The sequence below is a fragment of the Mesoplodon bidens genome (assembly GCF_964165515.1).
Source record: "Mesoplodon bidens genome assembly, chromosome: 4".
Lineage (NCBI taxonomy): Eukaryota > Metazoa > Chordata > Mammalia > Artiodactyla > Ziphiidae > Mesoplodon > Mesoplodon bidens.
Window position 1 is genome coordinate 30,615,267 of NC_138160.1, and position 20,255 is coordinate 30,635,521.

The 20,255-nt window shown below is 38.7% G+C and overlaps 2 protein-coding genes across 8 annotated transcripts in view; both read right to left on the reverse strand.

Annotated features, from left to right (window-relative positions):
- NADK2 (NAD kinase 2, mitochondrial) overlaps positions 1-9,817 on the reverse strand; it is a 46,259-nt gene extending 36,442 nt beyond the window's left edge. Inside the window, exon 1 of one of the 2 annotated variants that reach the window (XM_081231027.1) lies at positions 9,359-9,817. In XM_081231027.1, the coding sequence (XP_081087153.1) occupies positions 9,359-9,658 (300 nt within the window). In that variant the 5' untranslated portion in view covers positions 9,659-9,817. The remainder of the gene's footprint in view (positions 1-9,358) is intronic. The other variant, XM_081231026.1, reaches the window with a different exon arrangement.
- A 5,412-nt stretch (positions 9,818-15,229) lies between these two features.
- RANBP3L (RAN binding protein 3 like) overlaps positions 15,230-20,255 on the reverse strand; it is a 49,746-nt gene continuing 44,720 nt past the window's right edge. For 5 of the 6 annotated variants that reach the window (XM_081231978.1, XM_081231979.1, XM_081231977.1 and 2 more), the window contains 2 exons: positions 19,479-19,668; positions 16,480-17,415 (listed from right to left, as the gene is read on the reverse strand). In XM_081231978.1, coding sequence (XP_081088104.1) covers positions 17,372-17,415; positions 19,479-19,668 — 234 coding nt within the window. In that variant the 3' untranslated portion in view covers positions 16,480-17,371. Of the gene's footprint in view, positions 15,562-16,479; positions 17,416-19,478; positions 19,669-20,255 lie in introns of those variants that run through there. The other variant, XM_081231975.1, reaches the window with a different exon arrangement.

Sequence of the window (20,255 nt, forward strand, 5' to 3'; positions counted from 1 at the left end):
AAATGTTTTATATATATATATGTATACAAATATATGTGTGTGTGTGTGTATATATATATATATATAAAACTGAATCACTTAACTGTACACCTGAAATTAACACAACATTGTAAATCAACTATACGTCAATAAAAATTTTAAAAAGGGAAAAAAATAAACAATTCCACACACAGAAAAAAAAATTAATCCATAGATGTTAACTCACATATACTAAATGAGACAGCCTGTACAACAGTTTAATGCCTAGATATAAACCTCGCTATATTTAGACAGAGCAAACCAATGCTAAGAATATTTTCTCTAAAGGAAAGCAGCAAGCAAGGTAATAATTAGATAATCGTTCATTTACTTTGATCAACAAATCAATGTAAATCAGGGTTGAAAAACTATTCTAAGAGTATCATTTCTCAATATGGATGAACATAGCATTAATATTCAGATTATTACTTCCATTACCCAACCATAGATTAACTAAAACTGCACTAACCACCTTTCAATAAATATGGATCACAGTGATTTTCTTCTCTGCTCTCTCCCTGGGGATCTCTAGTTTCAAGGCTTTAAAAGAGATCTTGTATGCTGATGCTGATGAGTCCTAATTGCAATCTCTAATCCTGGCCTATCTTTAGGGCTCCAGGTGAAGGTACCCAACTGCGTCTCTGACATCTTTCTCTGGATATCTAACAGGCATCTCAAACTAACCTGCTCAATATCAAGCCCATGATTTTCTCGCAGATTAGTTACCACGCTATATTATTTTTTTACAATAATTACCTCTCATGAAGTCATTTCAAGAGTAAACACTGAATAGCTAGAAATTAAGCTCTAAAAAATTGAATTTATTCATTCAGATATGTGAGTGCCTACTACTGTGTTCAGTTAAACATTAGCTGAGCTCAATCAAATGCATTAAATGCAGCACTGAAAACTGAGACAGTGAGAACTCATTCAAAGGTTGAAAAGTCTATTAAAATATTTTCATCAAATTTACTGCTTCTGACCTGCTATAAATAAAACTTAAGGGTAACTGGCCTTCAGAGTTCAATTCACTGTCCGGATTTTTATCTTATGTTCCCATTTTTGGCTTCCACAATATAGAACATGTACCCAGGAATAAAGGACATAAATCCTACATATCGGTACTATTAATTCTAAGCTGGCGGTTCAGGAGCTTTGGTGCTTACTTCCTGGTTCTCAGAAAACTCCAGAAAATTAAGATTGCTCAGCAGCTGAGTTTTATGAAACTTCAGTTTGACATGATGAAGGAGGTCTGAATTTGCGGGGGAAAAATTATAGAGAACTAAGAGAAAACAAAGTTTTCCACGATTTTAATGTGTTTTGCTAGCAACACTGAAGTTCCAAATTTAAAGACAAAGTTCATTTAGCATTAGAATACTTAATATTGGAGCAGAAATGTCACTTCATAAATTCTTATTCCCACTCACATTTCTTCTTGTGAACTAATTCTTTAACAACTCATGCTCGATACATTTATTTAGAGAATACAAGTTCTTTAATTATTTTCATAAACAATCTAGCTGGTTGGGCTAGTAAGCTGCATTAACATGTACTGGCTAACTAGGCAGGTAAGAGATAAGACATTTTTAAAAATCACTAATAAAAAGCATCAATTAGAAAGTCTTAAATCACTATTCAACTGGCTCATATTTTTTAAAGTTTTTTTTAATATTCAAAGGCTAGTAAGAATTTCTAGCTACCCCCTCAGAAAATAACACTTCAAAGATTTAAAAACATACTTCAATCAGACAAAAACCAGAACATGTGAATTCTCTGTAAAATGTCTTACAATTAAGAGATTAGAGAAATTACTGAAATTTAGAATACATTCTCAATTCTGCAATGCTACACCTTAGGTATTAGTAACAAAGTTCTTAATATTTCTTCCCTTTTTTCCCCAAAAGCTTGTTAGTTCCTATCGGCATTAAAAAACAACAACAACAACAAAAAAAAAACCTTTCTTTTATGATTATTCACTAGGATACTTGGAAAAAGCAGTGTGAATCTAAAAGCTCTACAGGCAGACACACTCAGTATTAGCAATAGAATTTTCTTATAAAATCTCCAAAAGCCAACATCACTTCTCCCCATGTGGCTCAGAGGTTAAAACACAACACAGCATGAAAGGAAAAAAAAGAGGGTTCTGAAGGGACAGAAATTCACCACACCTTAAGGTCAGAGGTGATAGGCTATTTTCTAAACGGCCCAAACACTTTTATTAAAGTGTCACAGACATTTTTACTTGACCAAAACTGAATCTATTACAAATACAAAATTTTTAAACTTGTTGTACTAGTCAGCTGAGCGTTACCATTTTGTACTCCAGTAAGGGAAGGAAATATGTCTTTCTAAATTTAACACATAAGTTTAACACACTGTCTCACCAACTCGTGAGACAATGACAGTTTGGTATGTAAACTCACTAGGCATAATTTAAGCACTCTTAGAAGAATACACTTAACTAAATGGTACACCAAGCACCATTCAAAATTGCCTTAAAAGGATTAGTGGTACCTAATTGACAGCTAAAGGAAACTACTTACCTAGTATGATCAGGCCAGGTGCAGGGAACCCTAAATATTTCTTCAGCTATATTTGGTATTTATCTTGGATCATTTCTATTCCATTTATTCTTTATCTCAGACTCTCACCTTTAGTTTCCCCATTGTTTTATTCCTACTTCTGCATTCCCCTTAATTCTGTTTACCTACTCCCTTATATGTTGGGATTGCTCAAGTTACCTTCCTTGGCATTCTTATCCGTTCTCCCTTCATTTTCGTTATCTTCCCACTCTAGGGACTTGATCTACCAAGTATACACCAGTACCTATGAAATTAAACTATTAGGGCAAGTTTGTTTCTTGAGCTACAGGCTCAAATTTTCAAATGCCTACCTTTATATTCACCCACATGTAGATCAAGTACCTCTCCCCAAAACCATCTAAATCTGATTATATATTCCCCGTTCTAATTTGCTTTTCTGAATCCCATGTAACAGTTAATAATACTTCAATTTACCTAGTCAACAAAGTAAACCCCAGGTGTCACCTTTAATTCTCCCTTCACACTCAATCTCCATAGCCGGCCAATGGTGAAGTCCAATAATTAAACCTGTAAACTGTTTCTCCAATCTGTCCTTTACATTCATGCTGCCACTGCTTGAGTTCTGGGCAATATCAACTCTTATCTGGTCTATGCAACAGCTCGCCTCTGGAATTTCCAAATGAGTTTCTTCCTTAAAAAGTATTTCCTATTCCCCTCATCATCTAACCACTCCCACCAGAAGCCTGCTTTCACACTAGTCCCAGAATGGTGACGGCTCAGAAAACTGACCCATCCCTCCACTCCTGTGGGGAAGAGAGTAGGGCTGAGCAAGGGCTGTGTTCTGCTGCTAAAAGACTGAAAACCACTAGGAGATAAAACCATGGCATTTAACAACTTTATAAGGCCCATTTACATGTTTAGCCTCAATATTACTTCTTCTTGAGCAATGATTTTCAAATTGCCCTTAGAATGGGTACCATACCAACCCAGTGATCACAACCAGCATTATAAATAAACTATACTACATGTAACAAGGGTAAACTGCTTCATGTTATCTTCTATTTCAAATATGAGTACATCATGATGTAAGATTTTTCTGACTGTGAATTAAAGTCACCAATGTTTGAGTTCTTTTTACTGACAAAAAGATGACCTTTCCCAATGTCTTACTAGTACTGTTCTCTCCCCTTCACCTATACATTCTTCCTTATTCTTTAATATTTAAGTATCTTAAAATTAAAAGATCCAATTTCACCCTCATCATATTGGCAAAAATGTTAAAGTCTACCAAGTGCTCATGAGAACACTGGGAATCAGGGAGTTATTCAATGCTTATGGAAAAATTATTTGTATTTTTAAATGCAGCATTTCTTTTAAATAGTGGAAAAACTGGAAACAACCTAATTATCCAAACAATGGAATACTATACAGCAGTTCAAATGAATTAACATATATCAACACAGATAAATTTCAAAACCAATAGTGAATAAGAAAATTTCTAAAAAATAGACACATTCTAAAGAATATGATATTACTGATGTAACTTTTTAAAGACACAAAACAATATTAAAAATAAAGTCAACTTATACTTTACTAGCTGAGAAGATATTAATGTGCATAATATCTTAACTCAGAGCTTAAGCCATATAATTAAAAATATAGAAAAAGTGATCACAGTAAAAATAAATTATGTTATTTACAATTTCATGGCTGGCTACAGGCTCCCCCAGGTAAGCCTGATACATAGTGTAGGTTGAAAATCAGGGCTCTAAAACATATTGGTCAATGATTCTGTTAACGGTTAATTCCAGCTACTGTGATATTCAATCCTTTTACATCTTTATGAGTCTCCTATTTAACTGCAAATATTTACGGGAGTATACCTTAAGCCTCTATTTTCCAAGTTGTGTTCCACAGGATTATGCACCTCCCCCAAAAAAAAATTCATAGTCAAATAAAAATCATCTTTTGTTTAGGCTCATGTTTATCAAACATATTTAACCATGAAACCTCTTTCAGGGCACTCACATCAATAATCTCTACCTTAAGTTTTTAGCAACTAACATCTTTTGGAAGCCTGACAGCTGGAAATAAGGCCCTGGACTGGCAGCCTCAGGGTGAAAGAACTAAAAATGTGTTTTTTTTTTTAATTCAGAAACATTTCACCACCTTTAACTAGTGGGGATGGAAAGGCAGAGAGGATAATGAGTAAGATACATTCCTTGCCCTCAACTCCAGAGAAGAAAATAACCACAGATAATATACTAAAATGGAAAGGTCAAAAACATATGTATTATGAAAATACAGTGAAGAATACCTAACATAACCTTGGTGGCCAGAGAGAGGCCCAGCAAGGTTACCAAGCATGGCTTCCTGTGAGAGTAATGTGTAAGCTTCACCTCACAGCAAGAACAGGAATTGGCTAAAAGATGGAGGAGCATTCAAAGCAAAAGGGGCTACAAAGGTAAAGACAGTGATGGATGCAAATCAAACTACCCTGAAATACCATTTTTCACCTACCAGGTTGGCAAAGACCCCAAAGTATGCTAAACTGTTTATGAAAAAACAAGCACTTTCATATATTGCTGGTGAAGGTATACACTGGCACAGCCTCTAAGGGAAGCAATTTGGCAATACCTATTAAAATTTCAAATCCATATACTGCCTGACTCAGCAAGTCCAGTTTTAAGTATTTTAGTGTTTGATTCATTAACACAAATATTATTCATTACACAGTGTATTTTAATAAGCTAAAGCATGTGCACACAATAAGTACTATATACATACTATTAAAAAAAAGAACAAGGTGCAGAATAGCTTAAATAATGTTATCATTGAGTAAAAAGGGATGGGATAAAGAAAAAGAATATTTCACTCTGTTGATTTGTATGTATATATTATTTCTGGAAGGAAAAACAAGAAATTGATTAACATGGGTTACTTCCAGGGACAAAAACTGAGTGCCCGGTGACAGGAATAAGAATAAGACTTTTCATTGCGTACTCTTCTGTATCGTTTACATTTTGAACCATTTTAACGTGCTACTGATCCATAAATAAGTTAATTAAATAAGCACAACATCTAATGGAAATCAAAGCAGTTTGAAATCAATGGAAAATGAAGTTCTAGACAAGAACTGATTAGAAATGAAGCTCAAGAGGTGGACAGGAGTCAATTCATGAAAGGCCTTGGTTTAGCACGCTAAGGATAATAAAGGTTCACCTACAATAATGCTTCTCGAAGTCTGATCTGGGGACCACTTGCAAACGTGGAGAGCTTGTTAAAACTGCAAAGCCCTGGACAAAGCATCAGCAACCTTAAGGGTATGGTTCAAAGAGGCAGAGTCTGGGAGTTCTCCACAAACTGAATCTTTATATTGAGGGGGATGAGAATACGGTTCAGGTACCTTCATTCTAACGAATCCCCTGGGTGACTCTATAGGTTATAGGGAGCTTCTGAGGGGTTCTAAGCAGAGGAGTAAAGTGGCCAGATGTTCACTTTGGATAGACCATTCTGGTTCCTGTGTCTGGAAGATTTGAAAGGAGTGAGGCTCCGTTAGAAGGCTCTCTGGCAGTACTCCAGATCATGTTCTTTAATTTGATAAATACTCATATTGCATACACGACACTCATTGCACATGTGGCAAAAATATTATCTACCCAAGAACTACAACCTAAGCTACACCAGTGTTTTAAGGAAACTGAGTAAGGGAAACAAAATCCAAGGCACAGCAACTCCCAAATCTGCTAAGAAGGCAATAACTAGGAAGAATGTAAGCCAATAATAGAGGGACCACTAAATGAAATTATTCCATCCCATTAGGAAATTAAATTTTTTTTTTTTTTTTTTTTGCGGTACGCGGGCCTCTCACTGTTGTGGCCTCTCCCGTTGCGGAGCACAGGCTCCGAACCGCGCAGGCTCAGCGGCCATGGCTCACGGGCCCAGCCGCTCCGCAGCATGTGGGATCTTCCCAGACCGGGGCACGAACCCGTGTCCCCAGCATCGGCAAGCGGACTCTCAACCACTGCGCCACCAGGGAAGCCCAGGAAATTAATTTTTTTAAAAAAACTAAAACTGGAAACCGTTAAAGGGGGTTGCTTCTGGGGTTCTAAGACTTGGAGTCGGGGCAGAGAAGGGTGGAAACTGCTCATTTTTTATTTGGTATGTATTAAAATATTTCGAAAGGAAACATTCTCTTTGGCCAATAAGGCATGTTTATGACATCAAAACCCTTTCCAATCAGCTTTGATTCACCTAAAGGTCTAGTTTGTGTCATCAACCCTGTTAATATAAGCTCCACATCCACCAACAGCTACATCACTTATGATGCAAGTAAACTGTAACAATAGTTCAATTAGCCCTTGCAAAGTCTTGAGCCAGTAGATGTAAAATCACTGACTAGAAATCCTCTATTCACAAGTCAAGTCACTGACAGGTTAGGGGGAAGAGAAATGCAAGAATTAAAAATAAACCAATGTGAAACCAATATGAAAGAGCAAATGAAAGTCAAACTTTGAGCCAGTCTGTACATGCTTTATCAGCTAAGAAGTATTTCCCCTAATTGTTTAAGTTTCTACAAAGTTAGAGACCCACAAGGCTTCGGGGTATGAAATTATACTGGCACTCCATCCCTCTTCTTCCATTTGCATTTTAACAAGTAACCTAATAGAGATCTATTTTGCCACAAAACAGTCACCACCACCACAGCAAAAGAGAACCCTCCGATACAAAACTTCAGGTTACCAGGACACCACAGACATAGCCAGCCACGGTGCCAGAAGACTCAAGTAAGCACTTGGCCACTTTCTTTTATACCCAATTCACATGATTCATATACCTTAGTATCTTTTACCCCAGGAAAACAGCAAACAGTATTAATCATCGCATCATTCCTATTACAGAATCCCATTTCAGAACAACTTCACACAGTCTAGTATTATTTGGTCTGTTCCTGATCTCTGGTCCGGGCTCCACCTAATACTATGCCGTTCTGAAGACTGGCCTTAACGTAAATGATAAAACTCAAATCAGGAAGAAACAAATCCAGTAAACTTTAATTGAAATGACAGCTACAACAACTATTTCAAAACTGTGTTCTACAGTCCAGAAGTTGTACTTCAAAGTTTCCTTATTCCAAACAGCACACTTAGCAATAGGCAAATATTTACCTATTACAGATCTCTCTTCAGATACTCAGAGTGGGTGTACTAGGTAGTTCGATTTTTAAAGACTTGATTTGCCTTACATTGAAAAAGTTTGGATTAGTGTCAATCTAGTTCAGAGGTCCAAGAATTAATCTGATTCAGATGCCACTCATGTTCTTGAGGTCTTGTAAAAGGTCTTCAGTTTTAAAATACCAGAAAGGGCCTTGGAGGCTACCTAGTCCAATCCTGGTATTTCACACACTGAACTAGGTGAAAGCACTTTGGAAACAACAGCACAACACAAGAAGTATCGCTGTCACCAAGGAGGCCCACGGAAGTTAAAAAGGAAGTTAAAAAGTTAACCACAGAGAACCTGGGCCTGGCTCCAAGCTCCTGACCCCCAATCCCACACTCTGAACATGCCAGTCAAGTATACTATTTTTACTTGTCGTGAGAGGCTTCCATAACACTGTATGAAGAACGCATTTATGCGTATATGGCATCCGACAACTTCTAAAACGTAGATCTGCAAAATCAGGACTACAACCCACAGGGCGCACCTCTTTCCCAAATCAGAAACGCTTGCTTCAGACATTTTTATTCCCTGCCTCACCCTCAACTTCACTCCCTAACACAAACTCAACTACTCCGACCTCCTGCTCCAACTGTTTGCTGATTTTCTCTTTAAATGATGCAAATGTTTTCTATAAATCGCTACCTTCAAACACTAGGGAAAAGGAAAGAAATCTGCACCTAGCATGGCCACCCGATGAATACAGGGGCCCTCCTCAATTAACTCATTAAACAGTCAAGAAGTTAAATGCTGAAAACAGTCAGTACTTAAACAAGGATGATTTACAATTTCATTCTGATACCTCCACAAAATACTACCAAAAGATTGCTGATGATGACGAACCAGAAGTTCAGAACAGGCTGTCTACTCTTGCACAGAATTCTACAGGATTATGGTTACAGGCAATTTATTCCAAAGCCTTTGGGTGCAGTGTCAACAATTAGAGATTTCCAATGGAGATTTTTCTGGACATACTGCTCACGGTAGCATCATCACTCTCGTTTCCTTAAAGTGGGTGGGGACATGGGATCAGAAGTTCCAAGAATAAGAGTGAAGGCAGATAATATTCAGGATTTTTCCCCCCTTAGGTGTATTTATATACTTTGCAGAGATATTAATAAATATCTATACCAAATATAGTCTGTTGTGGAGGCACTACTATATTATATAGACCTAGACGCTGTATTTCATAATTACCCTGTTTACCTGCCCTTTGTCTGGACCTTTCTACTTAACAACATACATTCAAATTTTCCCCGCTGCTCTGCCCAGCACTGGAGACACGTGAGCTTTGGAAACAAACTCCTGGAACCTTGTCTGAGAACCACGTTCCAGCGCGGAAAAGGCTCAAGCAGACCGACTCCCCGGAGTGCCCAGGCCTGGCAGTCCTGCCCAGTAAAAGGGGGTGTGTCTGCGGTACCACAGCCTCTTTTCCTCTGCCCACATCGGCGCCCAGGGGCTCCCTTTCCCCCGGGGCGGCCTGCGGAACAATTCCCAGAACCCCTCCCAAAGTCACGGCCGAGCCAGTGAGCGAACCAGCGCCGGGCCGAGGCACAAGGGCGGGGGCCGCCGGGACCCACCAACTGCTTCAGGTCCTCCTCAGAGAGCTCCGCGTAACGGTACCGCTGCTGCTCGAACTCGTACCGGGTGGTTTTGGCCACCACCACCACCCGGGACGGGCGGAAGCCGCCGTCGGGGCGGCTGCCACAGCCCGCCAGCTCGCGCGGCTGCCCCTGCCCCAGGTGCCGCCGGCCGCCGCCGTCACCGCCGAGCCGCGGCCGCGCGGCGGGGCCTCCCGCCCCTGGCCCCCTCAGCGCCGCTGCCCGGCCGCCCGCCACGCGACGACAGCTGCCCAGCAGGAAGCCTCGGTAACAAGTCATCGTCGGCCCGGCAGCAGCTGCAGGCCCGGGCTCCCGCCTCCGCTTCCAGCCGCCAGCAGTGCGCGCCGCTCGCGCCGCCCCGGCCTCTACGTTCCAGCCGGGCGGGCAGAGGTTAAGTGCACAGCCGTGCGTGGCCGGCGCCGCGAAGGGGACGTTCCCAGACGTTGACGGGGGCGGGGAAAGCCGGGCGATTGGGAGTCGGGAGAGCCCTCGAGAGGGAAAGGTGGGCGGGGAAAAGCTGGAGGCCTCCAGGTGGTGGGTTGTGTTTGTTTGGGAGCCTTTTCCATCGACGCCTGCGCAGTAGCCGCTTCCCCCGCCCGGGGACCGACCTCCAGCTCCACCCCTTTCCCCCCGCGGTCTCCACCCTCCCCCAGGCCACCTCTGCCAGCCAATCAGAACCCGCAGCGGTTTCGGAGGCCGAGGGGCTTCAGGGATTGGCTGGGCCGGGGGAAGGGCTGGAATTCTATTTGGTGTTGGAGCTGAACCTAGCTGGAACTGGTCTGAGGCTGCGCCGGCCCTGCGAGTGCGGTTTAAAGGGCTTGGCGGGAACGCGCGGGAGGCCGCAGCTTCTTGCTCGGGGTCAGTCCTTTTTTTTCTGTTATTGCACATAAGACTAGACTCTTTTATTATTGCACATAAGACTAGACCCTTTGTTCGTTCATTCAGCCACCTCGTATTGGATGGCTGATATGTCCAGCTCTGGGCCGGGGTTTGAGGAGACGGACTCAGGACCAGCTGCACAATTTGCGGGGCCGAGTGCAAAATGAAAACGCAGAGTCCCTTGTTCAGAAAGTGCTAAGAATTGCAAGAGGGATAGAGAGCAGTAAGCCGAGCACCGGGCTCATTTAAGCATGGTATCCTGTGGTACATCTGCTAACCTCCAAAAAACTATTGGGGCGGAGGGGAGGTGTTAGCCTTTGAGAAAGTTAGAGGATGATGGATAGATAAGTCTGGCCAAGTGGAAAATTTCTAGATGGGAAGATATGGTTGAAAAAGTAGATAGGAAAAGAGTGAAGGGTTAAGAATGTTAATAATTTGGACCTTATCCTGTAGGCAGTAGTTAGCCTTTTGAAGGCTTTTAACTGGAAAGAAATGAGTCCTGAGAGCAATGTTTGATGACTTGATCTGGCTTTCGAATGTGGAACAAATTGGGAGACAGGAAGAGGAAGGGAGACTTGGGCGCTGTTGGAATAGTTACACTTGGATCGAAGCTAGAGTAAAAGTAATGGAAATGGAAGAAAATGCTCCTGTTACAAGAGGAGAATCAAATGGCAGTGCACATCCTAATGTTTATCCCTCCTGCTCTTTAGATCCTTTTGCTTTGGCGGTCTCTTTGCTTTTTGTAGTCCTAGCACTATCAGTAACAAGCTTTTGGACTTTGCGCAGGTTGCTTCATCTTTCTGGGCCTCAGATTCCTCATCTATAAAGTGAGGGAGCTGAACTAGAGTGATTCCAAGGTTCTGCCAAGCCCAAATTGATTCCATATCTGTGACTTACTTTTCAGCTAGCCACCAACGCCAGCATTCACTCTTGGGTTCACTGAATATTTACTGAGTCCCTGCTATGTGCCAGGTAGTATATTAGACTGGGAAATACACAGTGCAGTCTGATAGTTGTTTGCTTTTAGTAGGTCACTGACCCCTTCTGGCCAGGAACTTTGCCTCACTGTAGCTGCTAATACTGACTCGTAGTGCACCCTAAAGCACACCTCTTAACTTCTGTGAGATGTGAGTTACTCATTTGTAACTTTGAACATCCTCAAGGTCCTTTCTAGTCTTACTAGTTCAACACTTTATAATTCCTTAGATACTAGGAAGGAAGAAAAGGGAGAAGTCACAGATGACACTGAGCTTTGAAGCTTGGTGACTAGGAGAATGTCAGTTGATCCATTTGACAGAAAAAATGAATTTAGAAAACCTGTTCTGGATCAAAGTCTATGAGTTCTGTTATGCATATGCAAAATTTCAGACCCCTTTTCTTCCCATTTCACAGATAAGTACTCAGATTTTTGGATCTCCCCCGTTTCCAGCTACAAACTTGTCTACACTGACATCTTCTCATTTGGTATATCTCTTTGTCCATTGTTATTTTGGGATCCCATCTCCTTCCACCTGCTCAGAAATATTACTCCGTCAGGTTATCACCTTTAATATACCTTTAATTATCCCTCTCTATTGGACTTTCCTCTTCACTGTTTAAACATGCTCATGTCTATGACATCTTTAAATTAAAAAAAAAAAAACCTTTTATGCCCTAGCTTTTATATGTTGCTTGTTTTCTCTTTACAGCTAAGATTCTTGAAAGAGTAGTTGGTTCATCATTGGTCAACATCCCTGCTGCCTATTCATCTGTCAACCTGTTGTAATCTAGTTTCTCCGTGCTACTTTACTAATTACTGCTATTTCCATGGTGACCAAGGATGTGATTGTAAACTCAGAAGACATTTATCAGCCCTTAACTGACTTGGTCTTCCTGCAGCATTTGAAATGGTTATCATTTCCTTTTGAAATTTTTTACTCTGGTTCACAGCACACCGGTCCCTAATGGTGGTCCCCATCTTTCTGTCCCTTTTCTGGATTCTTTTTAAGCTCATATTTGGGATCTATCCTTCCCTATCCTTGCCTTCCCTTTTCTCTCTCTCTCTCTCTCTCTCTCTCTTTCTTTCTCTCTGTGTCTCTCTGTCTCTCTGTCTCTCTGTCTCTTTCTCCACTCTTCTGCATGAGCTTATCTACTCTTGTGTAATGTAAAGAGCTTGGGTTTGGGATTTAAAAAGACCTTGGTTCAAATCCCAGCTTTACCATTTATTACCTTTGTCAACCTTGGACTGTTCCCTTAATCTTTCTGAACCTATTTCTTCATTTACAAAATGTAATAGCTTCCTTGTAAAGCTGTAAATATATGTACAAATGCCTAGCCACATGCCCATTACAAAGTGTACACTTGGCAAATATTAACCCCTTTCCCCTTCCCTGACTTCAGCTACTACCAGTATCTTTAGCCCAGACTATCTCCGGAGATTTACATCCTTATTTCTAGCTTCCTGTTGGATAACACCCCTTGAGTCTTATGTATGCAAAACGTCAATGGAGATCAAATTATATTTGATTGCCTGCTATGGGCGAAACACCCTGCTAGGTGTTGGAGACAAAATGGTAAATAAATAAGTAGTCTCTCCCCTTGAAGAACATACAGTCTGTGCAATGGTAAAATTATTCACAGAGTGCTATAGGAATTTGGAGGAACAAATCTTAATTCAGCCTAAGTGGAGTTAGGGAAAGCTTTCTGGAAATGTCTCAAGCTAAACCTTAAAGAATGAGTTAGGTATTAGCCAGAATCAGCAAGAGTAAGAAAGGAATTCCACAGAGGAAACAGTATGAGCAAAGATATGGAGTAATAAAATAGCAGTTCTGAAATCCTAGAACATTTAGAGAGAGGCAGGCAACAGTGGGAGGTGAGGCTAGAGAGGTTGACAGGGGGAAAGACATGAAGTGTTATATCCATGCTTAGGAACTTGGCTTTTATCCTGTATATGCTAGGAAGCCACTGAAAGGAGAGAATGACATGGTTAGCTTTGCAAAAATTATGAACAGAAATTTCTTAGAAGAAACACAAGCAGTGAATACATATCTAAAAGATCCTCAACCTTATTAGAAATCAGAAAAATACAAATTAAGCTAATAGTGAAGTAGTCTTTTACATCCACTGGATTGGCAGAAATTAAGAAATATTGGTAAGCCTCTAATTGTTTGAAAATTATTATATCATCAAGTATTTATTAGGCTAAACATTTGCCAGTTATTTCAATAACTCCTCCAATGCCATAGTTTCCAAATATCATCTTAGAAATTTCAACTATGTTCAAGTATTTGAGTTAGTCAATTCCGAGTATGATGTCAAAAATTACTCAGTACTGTGGGTATAATCTGGCCATTGCGAAACAAACAAACCAAAGTGTTGGCATTCATGGATTTAATATCAGTTTCAACTACCCTCAAACAACTAAAATAATCTGTAGTATTACTGAATTTCAAACTCAAACCTCGCCTATGACAAGGCTGGTGTTCTTTTCTAGTGAACAAGCCTACCCAGTAGCCACATCTCAAGCAAGCATAATTATAGGGAAGAAATTATATATCACTGTGATATTCACAACTTGAGGATTTACAAAGGTTAAGATCTATCCTTCCCAATCCCTATAACCCCCTCCAGCTCACTTCATGTACATTCTGATTCTGAAAGATATATATGACCACACCCTGGCTTTTTTTTTTTTTTTTTTTTTTTGCGATACGCGGGCATCTCACTGTTGTGGCCTCTCCCGTTGCGGAGCACAGGCTCCGGGCGCGCAGGCTCAGAGGCCATGGCGCACGGGCCCGGCCGCTCCGCGGCATGTGGGATCTTCCCAGACCGGGGCACGAACCCGTGTCCCCTGCATCGGCAGGCGGACTCTCAACCACTGCGCCACCAGGGAAGTCCCACCCCCACACCCCCGGCTTTTTAAAAAATGACATGCACGTACTCTAAGGCCTGTATAGGATATTAGGCCCTGACAACTAAGGGTTCCTGGGTTTGGCAGTAATGGATGTAAAATTTTTTAAGAGAGAACATTTTGCTGGTTTACAATTAAGCTGAATAACTTGGTATAAAAGTACTGTTGAGGGCTTCCCCCTGTTGATAGAAAAGAATGTTTAGATTATCGTAATATATAATCGGATATCATATTAAATATATCTTGTGTATTGGGGGAATATTTATCTAAGTAACTTTTAATAAAAGCAGCATCTGGGACTTTCCTGGTGGCACAGTGGTTAAGAATCCGCCTGCCAATGCAGAGGACACAGGTTTGAGCCCTGGTCTGGGAAGATCCCACATGCCGTGGAGCAACTAAGCCCATGCGCCACAGCTACTGAGCCTGCGCTCTAGAGCCCGCGAGCCACAACTACTGAAGCCCATGCGCCTAGAGCCTGAGCTCTGCAGCAAGAGAAGCCACCGCAATGAGAAGCCCACACACCGTAATGGAAAGTAGCCCCTGCTCGCGCAACTAGAGAAAGCCCGTGCGCAGCAACGAAGACCCAATGCAGCCATAAATAAATAAATAAATAAATTTATTTTAAAAAGCAGCTTCTATGGAAGAAGACGTATGCTTTGAAATCACCCACCTAGTAACTTGTGAAAATGAATGTCATTATATGATTGATCACTTCACACTAAAGGTGGGGGGGGGGACAAAGGATATTGAAAAGCCAAAAAGGAGAAGGCTAGATGAAGATACAGGACAAGGAGAAACTATAAGATGTTTCTATTTCTATTACCCCCCAAAATATTACTAAATATATGCATAAAGAGTATAAGAAGGAATAGCAGAGTGGAAAAGGGTTGAAAGTCATAAGCTAAATGTCGTGTTTCTGCTGTTAGTAGCCATGTCATAATCCCTAAATAAAATGTTTGAGGCATTGAGAAAATTCATCTCCACAACTAAGGAGGGGTCAAGAATGAACATGTCAGGAAGATAAGGAAAATCTCTGTTTCTCTGCTTTACTTTAACAATTTAGCATAATCCCAATGTTCCCATATCAGCTAAGATCTTATAAGAGAACCAATTTTTTAATATCTTCTCTAAATGTCTCCCTGTTTATATTACGCTTCTAATGAAAATTTTCTTCCGAGTTTGTTCTGCATCAGAGTCACTCTTTTAGAATTAAAAAGAAAACACTTAAAACTTCTGATTTTCCATTCTTTTTATTCTTCCTTTCATGTTAGAGCTCTTCTTTACTGTGTTTTTTTTTTCCTTCTCTCAACCTTTTCTCTCTTCCTCTCTTACATTAACTTTTCTTCTCCACTTCCTGAGTCATTGCTTAATTTAGAAGCAAAGGATTTTATTTACTGTATTTCTTCTGCAGTCACTAGAAGAATTAATGAAAGTTAGATACTCAGTAGCTAAATTTTACTAAGTTATAGTTAGTGATAGGGAAAGCAAAACTTTCATCAATTGTAACAGCCTAGCTAAATTATAGTCTAAAAGAGTAATTCAACTTTCATATGCTAAACTTTCAAGCATTAGATTTGACAATAAATGCATATATATAATTGCTTTGACTATTATCTATGGTATATACTATAATAAAGTAATGTAACTTTTTAAAAATATGTATTCACATGTATACTTCCATGTGAATATTGTTCTTCAAAGTAGAAATGAAGCTATACTCTTATCCCAAATACATTGTCACTGTTCAGAACATTTTCAGAAATCATTTTGTACTGTGAATTATTCCTCATTATGGACTGAATGTTTACATTCTCCCAAAATTCATATGTTGAAGCCTACCCCACAATGTGATGGTATTTGGAGATGGGGCTTTAGGAGGTAATTAGGGCTAGATGAGGTTATGAGGTCCCTGGTCTGATGGGATTAATGTCCTTATAAAAAGAGACACCAGAGAACCTGCTGTCTTTTTCTCCCCACCACCTCCCCATGCTCCCACAAGAAAGAGGTCATGTGAGCACACAGTGAGGTGGTGGCCCCTAAAAGCCAAGAGAAGAGGCCTCAGAATGAAACCAACCTTGCCAGCATCTTGATTTTAGACTTCCCAGCCTCCAAAACTGAGAGAAATAAATTTCTGTTGTTTAAGCCACCCAATGTGTGGTATTTTGTTATGGCAGCCTGAGCAGATTAAGATGCCTCTAATAGGGGAATTGTATAGGGGTCACAATCAAAAGTCATTTTGAAGCCATGGGTTGATCATACTGGATTGAAAACTGAAATATGTCTATAAGTACTGAGACTAATTTTCTTGTGTAACTCCTGAAGTGTCTCTGAAACAGATCTCAAAAGAGAAACATCAAAATTCTGTTGCACAACTGTTGAAATTACTGTGTTTTACCTTAATAATGGCATTTAAGAAAAAAAGTCACTTGGCTATAAAAGGTCTCTGTACAGACTCACCTACTAGAATATTAATGACAATTTAATTACATAAAGCAAAGAACAAGTTAACATATTTCACTTTTTGTATAGTTACTGTTTTGATACATAGGTAATGTATTTTGTCCATTCCTTCAACAAATGTTGGATACTGACCGTGAGTCAAGCATATACAAGGTGCGATAGATACAAGTGCAAGAACAGATATTCTCTTTAAAGGAATTCATACCATGAATATATAATATTATAGAATTACGAAGTCCAAAGGTTAAATGAAAATACACATTTCCCAGAAGAAAAACATGATTTAATAACATGTTAACATGCAGTTATAACATTTTTCAAAGAAATGACTCTGGAAGTTTTGTAAAATATTTGTTTTATGGCCAGACAATATATGACTGAAAAAATAAATATCTTAGATATTTATCAAATCCAGCAATTTATAATTTTAACTGTTGTATCCATCAATGTGATGAATAGTCCAAATTAGTTACCAAACCTTATTCTAAATTAACTTCTTCAAAAATGAAAAATTTTGAACTTCCAAAGGCCATGTGTTTCTTAAATTCTGTCATTTTCTCCACAATAATCAAAATATAAAACCTCAGAATTATTATACTACACAGAGAAACATTTTAATTGCAACAAATTATATTTCTTGGACCTTTCTATAAAAACTGTTCCAGGAATGAATAGGATCTTCTCATTTAGTTATTAGGATGGCTTAGATATTTTCAGTAAGGTGATCTTTTTGTAGGTGTTGTCATGTTTATAGTAGGTAGCACTCATGAACAGGCAACTGACTGTCTGTGAGTCCACCTAGAAGAATCTGTGATATAAATTTAAAATAATTTATTGTACAATATTGTATTCAGTTAGGTTTAATATTGAATACAACTGAACATGAATACTCATGAATATGCTTACTAGCAAGGAAATAAAATATATAGAGAATCTGCATATTTTTAAGTGACGTTTGGAAATGTTCCTAATTTTAAATGCGACATTTTCAGATAATTAAACCTTTCCTTGATTCCTGGGCAACAAAGTTTAAAAAGTCAGACATTTTATTGCTTCCATAACATTTAGCATTTGTGTGCAACACTTCTAGAGAAAGTACTAAGTAAGGAGGGGAGAGGATGGGTTCATATGATTGGCATTTACTTGGCCTTATTTCCATTGTTTCTCATTTTGTATGAAGATAGTTGCATATCACCCCTTTCCTAAAATGGAATATGGTAGAATATAGATTCTATTCATAAACATGTCATTTGTTGATGAAATAATTTTGCCATTTAATCCTAACTGCAAGTTAACATTTTTAATGGATACCAACCCATTTTCTAATAGATCCCATTTTATTGTGACAATATAAACATTATAATAATTTTTATTTATACATTTCATACATTTAAAAAAATTAAACCTCTTGTTTAACAGTAACAAGAAAAATCATATTCGTTTAGTTCTCTGGCTCACTGAGTCTAGCAGTTTATTATCCTGCTCTGCATGTTTTGTGCATTTTTCCTCTTGACTACATTTTTAGTATTAGGCCAAGGAAGCTATTTCATCAAGTTCTGCACATGTTGTTTGATAGATTCTTAAATTATGTATGATTAAAATAGCTTTAAGGTTTAAAATGATTAAAAATTGGGAAAATGCCTCTAACACACTATTTTTGTAAGTCCTTTGTCAGTCCTCCGTAGAGCAGAATTCAGGGCTAAATGAAAATATTACTGAAAATACTTGGACGACTTATTGGAATAGCTACATCTGTATGAAAAAGCTGGATTGCTCAGCCATAAAAAGGAACAAAATTGGGTCATTTGCAGAGATGTGGCTGGAGCTAGAGACTGTCATACAGAGTGAAGTTAAGTCAGAAAGAGAAAAACAAATATCGTATATTAACGCATATATGTGGAATCTATAAAAATGGTATAGATGATCTTACTTGCAAAACAGAAATAGAGACACAGATGTAGAGAACAAATATATGGACACCAAGGGGGGAAAGGGGGGTGGGATGAATTGGGAGATTGGGATTGACATATATACACTATTGATACTATGTATAAAATAGATAACTAACGAAAACCTACTGTATAGTTCAGGGAACTCTACTTAGTGCTCCGTAGTGACCTAAATGGGAAGGAAATCCAAAAAAGAGGGGATATATGTATACGTATAGCTGATTCACTTTGCTGTACAGTAGAAACTAACACGACATTGTAAAGCAACAATACTCCAATAAAAATTATTTTAAAAACCCATAAAGCTGGGCTTATTATTTCCTTGACAATGTTTTTCTCCAAAAATAATGATGAATTTTAGTTTTAAATTCACTCATCAGGACAAGCACTAAAACCTAAAAATCCATTAACCAGTGGTTCCACTGCAACCTTGTTCAATTAATGAATCCGGATGTAATAAAAGAAATAGCGCCTTTTGCCCTAGGTAAAGAAGGTCTTTGAAAATAAAACAAATTCCAAAAAGGGAATAAGCCAGATCTGCCTGACTTACGAGTATTTATAATTTCTTCTATTATGGCCAATAATAGGAGAATGAGAACAAGTGAAGAGAAATATTAATAATTGGTTAGTTTCAGTGTAGCAATTAATACTTTACATTGCAAATATGGTCTTTTATGAAATGTATATGCAAACGATGTGCAGGTATTTACAGTAAGGCTGACTTTTGGTGAAATCCCAATGAAGGCCACATGCAGAAGACAGTGATTTTCAAACCCACCTCTCAGATGCAAACATCTAGGGCTCTAACCCCTGCCCACTTTGAACAGACAAGTTCCACTTTTTAAAACTCTGTTTCATATAAAAGGGTTGTGAATAAGATTTCTTTTTTAAACCTCTGAACTAACAAAAAAAAGTTCTTTACCTGATCTAGTTTTAGTAACTTGGATAAAATCATCCTCATCCTCATCACAGCTATCACAGTTAAATTGTTGGAGGACTGTTTCTGACTGGCTTTCAGCTTGATTTGCCTCTTTCTGCTTATAGAAGCTTCGAAGTGCAACAAGACGGTGATGTATTGCTGCATGCATACATCCTGTATCTTTGGCACTGGCCTGCAAGAGGAAAATTAAGTTGTTAATATAAGTAACTTAATAATAGCCACACTTTACACATTTGTAACCTTTCACTATTAATAAGGAAGGAATTATATGACATAAATCTAGAATATAAATAATCCTAGAAACTAAAGGGTAAAGAGCCAATTCGTCTTGAACCAAATTGAATCCTAGAGCAGATAATTTTATGAGGTCCCAATTTGTGCATTTTAAACTGAGAAAATGAAATTTTGTGATTTACATTTTCTATTTGAATTTGTTTGTTAAGACCATCCTTCCTTCACTGTGTTATACTGTAGAAAATTTTAGGGTTAGGGGGAAAAAGACTCTCATTTCCTTTACATCACTTGCTTAGACATTCCTGCAAGTTGCATAGCTCTGTAGAAAAGCAGAGCTCATTCAAATAGCCTATGATGTTGTACCATAAACACATCAGAAGTCCTTGCTTTCAGTACTTTTCTATTTTTACAGTTGCTATTAATATAAAAAATGATGGTAACAATAACATTGGTATAACACTTGCTGTTATAATATCCTTTTACTTTTTCAATCCTTATAATAAAACTTTAGGTTATTTATTCCAT